The 5000-nt window shown below is 34.3% G+C and overlaps 1 protein-coding gene across 1 annotated transcript in view; it reads left to right on the forward strand.

Annotated features, from left to right (window-relative positions):
- Positions 1-5000, forward strand: part of LOC124951724 — a 20279-nt gene that overhangs the window by 15079 nt on the left and 200 nt on the right. Inside the window, exons 15-22 of the mRNA XM_047500532.1 lie at positions 275-336; positions 418-525; positions 1231-1407; positions 1491-1675; positions 1745-1851; positions 1946-2099; positions 2166-2717; positions 2813-5000. The exon at positions 2813-5000 is cut by the window's right edge and continues 200 nt beyond it. Of these exons, the coding sequence (XP_047356488.1) occupies positions 275-336; positions 418-525; positions 1231-1407; positions 1491-1675; positions 1745-1851; positions 1946-2099; positions 2166-2717; positions 2813-3209 (1742 nt within the window). The 3' untranslated portion in view covers positions 3210-5000. The remainder of the gene's footprint in view (positions 1-274; positions 337-417; positions 526-1230; positions 1408-1490; positions 1676-1744; positions 1852-1945; positions 2100-2165; positions 2718-2812) is intronic.

A 5000-nucleotide genomic window follows, 5' to 3' on the forward strand; every position in this document is an offset into this window, starting at 1 on the left:
CGTGTGCGATAAGAGACGTAAACATTTGCAAGACGCGCAAACGGCAATAACGTTTTGCCACCGTTTTCCATTGTAATAAAAAAAATGTTCATTGTCGCGCCCGTACACGTGTCTCTTCAATGTACAGATACGTAATTTTTCTCTGTACGTATGTTCTTTTTTCTTTCTTCCTTTCTTTTCTTCTTTTTTCTTTTGGTCTTTTTTCTTTCCTTTTTTTTTTCTTTTTTTTCTTTTTCTTCTCTTTTTGCCGATCAAATCGTATTTTTTGTTTCAGCCCTGAAGAACTGCCCGTCCGAATCATCGAACATGCCAACGCCGAACATCGGATTCTCGAAAGTACTTATATTTCGCTCGTTGCTATCATGATATACTAACGGTTTAAGTCCATTGTACGGAGCGCGAATATATTTTTTACAGTGCATACAATTCTTTCAGGCTATGTCCGGATTTATCATGATGATGACGCAACAAGGAAAATTATTGTACATATCGGAAAATGCTGCGGAATACCTCGGGCACTCGATGGTAATCACGATACGTATTTTTTTCTTCTCTTTTTCTTTTTTCTTTTTTCTTTTTTCTTTTTTTTTTTTTTTTTTTTTTTTTTTTTTTTTTTTTTATATGTATATATATACAGAATAGTACCGATGTTATTTAACTTTTTATCGAAGGATCAAGAAAGTCTCTTTATCGTTGTCAATGGAATAATTTCAATAGTATTTACAATCAATAGACACGATTCGTGAACAATTTTTTTCCCTTTCTTTCTTTTCTATCCTTTTTTTTTGTTATTTGTTTCTTTATTTTATATATATATATATATATATATTTATAATAACATAATTCCAAGTAATAATATATTGAAGGGATATTAATAAAACTTATATCATCTTGATTCAATGTATATAAATGGAATGAATAAATGGATATATTTACGATTGTAAAGATTATAGAATTAATGTTAATTGCAACGTGACGTACGGCTAAAGAATAATTAATTAATAATTAATTGAAATATTTGATTTCGGAATTCTTTCTAATAAATATTTTATTCTCCTTAATGAAATAATAATGTTATTTCTTTGTACGTCAGGGTTGCGTCAGGGTAATAAATTACAAAAAAATTTATATAATAAATTATTTTATTACGATACGATGATTATTATGAATTATTATAAAACATATGAAACATATTTTTATATACATATCTTTAATCGTACGTTCATTCAGGAGGATCTGCTAATTCATGGCGATAGTGTTTACGACGTGATTGATAAACAGGACCATATCGTAGTTCAAAATCAATTGGCAAGAAATAGTCCAGCACCAAACGATAGAAGGCTCTTCCTTTGTCGTATCAATGTATCAAGAAATTCTCGGAGACAGCTTCGTTTTGGTGATCAAAAGGTTAAAGTTCGTGAGATAATTTGATTCGTGAAATAAAAAAAAATTTATTGATATATTTATACGATTAAAAATGAATTCCTTAGGTCGTTCTCGTTGAGGGTCATTTTTTACCATTCGTTCCTGTTTGTAATCGTAATGAATTCGTTTTTCTGGCATCCTGTACACCGGTTGTTTTACCAGAAACTCGAGAGAGTATCGTTCAAGGGGCAACAAATATTTTTACTACGATTCATTCTATGGATATGAAGTACCTGCACATTGACAAAACGTAAGACGTTTTATAAATTATTATTAGAACAGATGAAATATTAAATGTTACAAGTTAATATAATTACAGGGCTGAAAGTCACATGGAGTACAATCGTTCGGAGCTCGTTGGTGTTTCGTGGTACAATCTCTTACATTGGGATTCGATACGAACGGCTTATTGCAAGCACCAAACAGGTAAAATTCTTTTAATCTGTTAAGTATATATATATATATATATTTTTTTTTTTTATTATTTATAGAAACTCTGTAAATATTTAATATCTTTTAGTTATACAATCGGATCAAGAACGATCGAGTACAGCATTATTGAGGTTACAAAGTCGTTCTGGAAGATGGTTTTGGGTTCATTGTGTTCTCCAAGTTAAGGAAACGTCGGAAGAGTGTCAGCATCCTATAATAGTATGCACCAATCAAGTATTAAGGTATGTTTATTTCGAATATTTATCTTGGATAATATAATATATTAATTCTAAGATATATCATTGCAGCGATCGAGAGGCTGAAGTAATGCGTTCAAGTTCATGGTTGTATCAGTATTCTTCTCAAGCTAAATTCACTTACGGTATATGTTCAACCGGTCAGACACGTGGCGTGCAATATACTGTTGGAACGCAAAGTAGTGGTTCACAACAACAACAGGAATATGTACGTTCGTCGTCATTGGGACATAGTAGCGACGCTGAACAATCCCCGTCGATTTGCAATTTGGATCAAGAATCTCATAGATCCACTAAGACGGAACCGGTCGATTATCCAAGCAGATTACCTTGGGACGATGTCGAACCGGTCGATATGTCCATCGGTAGTGCCCAAGAACACGATAACAGAAATCTACAGTTTCATTCTCAACATGGCAATCATCATCACGGGCTTGGACAATTCTCTGGTAGATACCATAAGTCCCATCAAAAAAGTTCTTTGCATTTGGCGGGATACAGAGCGAAGTTTGTGCAGTATCACGGGCAGTTTAGCAGTGGCACCGACACTCCGAAATATTACATCACCGATCTGGACAAGGAATATGGATGTACCGATCAGCGGTGGGTAAACGATGTTCTATCTTTCATTAGCGAGCAAATTCGTACGGTTGACGGTCAATCAGGTTTGATGTGATACTCCTTCCTGACGCGAACAGGAGTACCGTCCACAAACGACTCCCAACGAAAGTTTTACCAGCATCGATAACCGTTGGCTCGACCGCCGAGCCAGTCGAGTCCTCGACGGAACACTGGAGTTCCAGTCCAGCATGGTCAGACGCATTGCAGAGGGTCCCGGATGTGGTTCATCAGGAGCTAAGCCCATATATCACGACACCGACGACTCCTGCGGACACACCAGATTCCGATTTACATTCCGAGGCACCGATATTCAATTTCGACTGGGCCGGAGAACAACACGTGCCGAATTTGAAGATAACATTTCGTAGCTCGAATCACGAACCGAAAGATGTTCAGGACGTTCAACCTATTACTTTACAATTACCCCGTAGAAAGGGCCATTCCGGTGATGAGTCGAAGGACTTCGCCAAATGAATGTCCGTTTCTCTTTAGTTAGACCAATCTCTCTTTAATTTAACGACTTTCACGCGCCTGATATTCTTCGACGGCCATTTATATCTGAATATCTTTTTTTTTCCCATACGATTGTAGTTTATAAATTTAACGGTGCTGTGGATAACCGAGTATATTTTTCGTTAACTCGTTGTCAGCGATTAATCTAATCGGTGAAGAAGTATTGTTGATCTGTGCCTTTTAGATTTTAATGGTATAGTTCTCTTAATAAACGGACCAGCGTCCCTTTTGCTTGCTTACGATTCCTAAAAGAATTGTAGGCGCAAGCAAAGGTACATATGTCCAATTTAGGGCTCATTTTTAAGTAGGAATATTAGTACTTATACGCATTAAAAAACCGTGCATTTCATCGTGCATATGTAAAAGTATATTAATGCGATAATGCGAATTAATTATACGATTTTGCGTGAGAAGGGTGCACGATCGATTAATGATTAGAAGGACAACATACATTTTTTTTGTAGGTATAAAAATGAAAGGAGGGGGATAATAAGATCGATATGACAATAAAAATCAATGTATCGTTGCATAGTTACCTTATCACGAAAAAATATGGCGACGACGATGACCACGACGACGACCATGACGATTACTACTACTACTACTACTATTACTTCTACTACTGCTACTACTATTACTTCTACTTCTATTACTACTACTACTACTACTACTACTACTATTACTATGACGACAAAGAATCGCGAAAAAGCTTTTCTTTTTCTTATTTTTTTTTCTTTTTTTTTTGTACAACGTTTTACGCGAAACATCAGTATCCACAATTATAGATTTTTACGTGTAATTTATAGGATAGATTTTTCGCAACGTATTGCGAGTATTTTTTATGTAGACGTTCCTGAGCACCCAATGTATAAACGTACAATTTCTAATTAATAATGTTCGCGTATACAGTATCCTCTTATTCTCTCTCTTTTTCTCTCTCTCTTTCTTTATTTCTTTTATTTTCACTTCGCCTCTCTCTCTTTCTCTTTCTTCAGGAATTTTATATTATTAATTAGAAAGAAAATAATCATCAATGGCGTCTTCATTCAAAAGACTCGTCCTCATTTTAATTAAACTCCTTTCGAGTTTTTGATTCTAATTAGACGAGAGTAAACATTCATCAGTAATGTCTTATTTACTTAATTAAATTTTTTTTTTAAATAATCCTTTTCGAAAAGAAAATAGGATTTAATTGTCTTATACTCGTTATAAGATACTTACTTTATTGACGATTGAGGAACGTTCTCGCATACTACTGCCAATCAGAGAGATACATTATTTTTATATCTATTTATCCTTCTCTTTAATATCCCGTAGCTTACTATCGCATTTATTTTATTGTCCGTGCCATTTTGCTATTAGACAATTTTTTTGGTTTAGACAGTGCTCTCGTTAAATCGTTTCTCTAGTTCGAGTTTCTTTTTTCTCCCTCCACTCCCCTATCCTCCCCCCTAACTACCCTCTACCTACCACTTAGAAACAATGAATAGACTTCGAGGATGCGACGGATTTTCTTCGTACGATCACGTAATACGAGGAGAACGATGTAACACAACAACGATAATTCAGGCAAAACAAAAAGACACTTTACCTTTTCTTTCGTTCTTTTCTTTTCTTTTCTTTTTTTTTCCCATTTCTTTTTTTTTTTTTTTCCTTATTTTTCCATTTATTCATTTTATTTCGTTTCCCTTTTTTTTTTTATCTTTTTAATGTTTTTTTTATCTTTTTTTATCTTTTTTTCTTTTTTTTTTT

The sequence above is a fragment of the Vespa velutina genome, chromosome 9, assembly GCF_912470025.1.
Source record: "Vespa velutina chromosome 9, iVesVel2.1, whole genome shotgun sequence".
Taxonomy (NCBI): domain Eukaryota; kingdom Metazoa; phylum Arthropoda; class Insecta; order Hymenoptera; family Vespidae; genus Vespa; species Vespa velutina.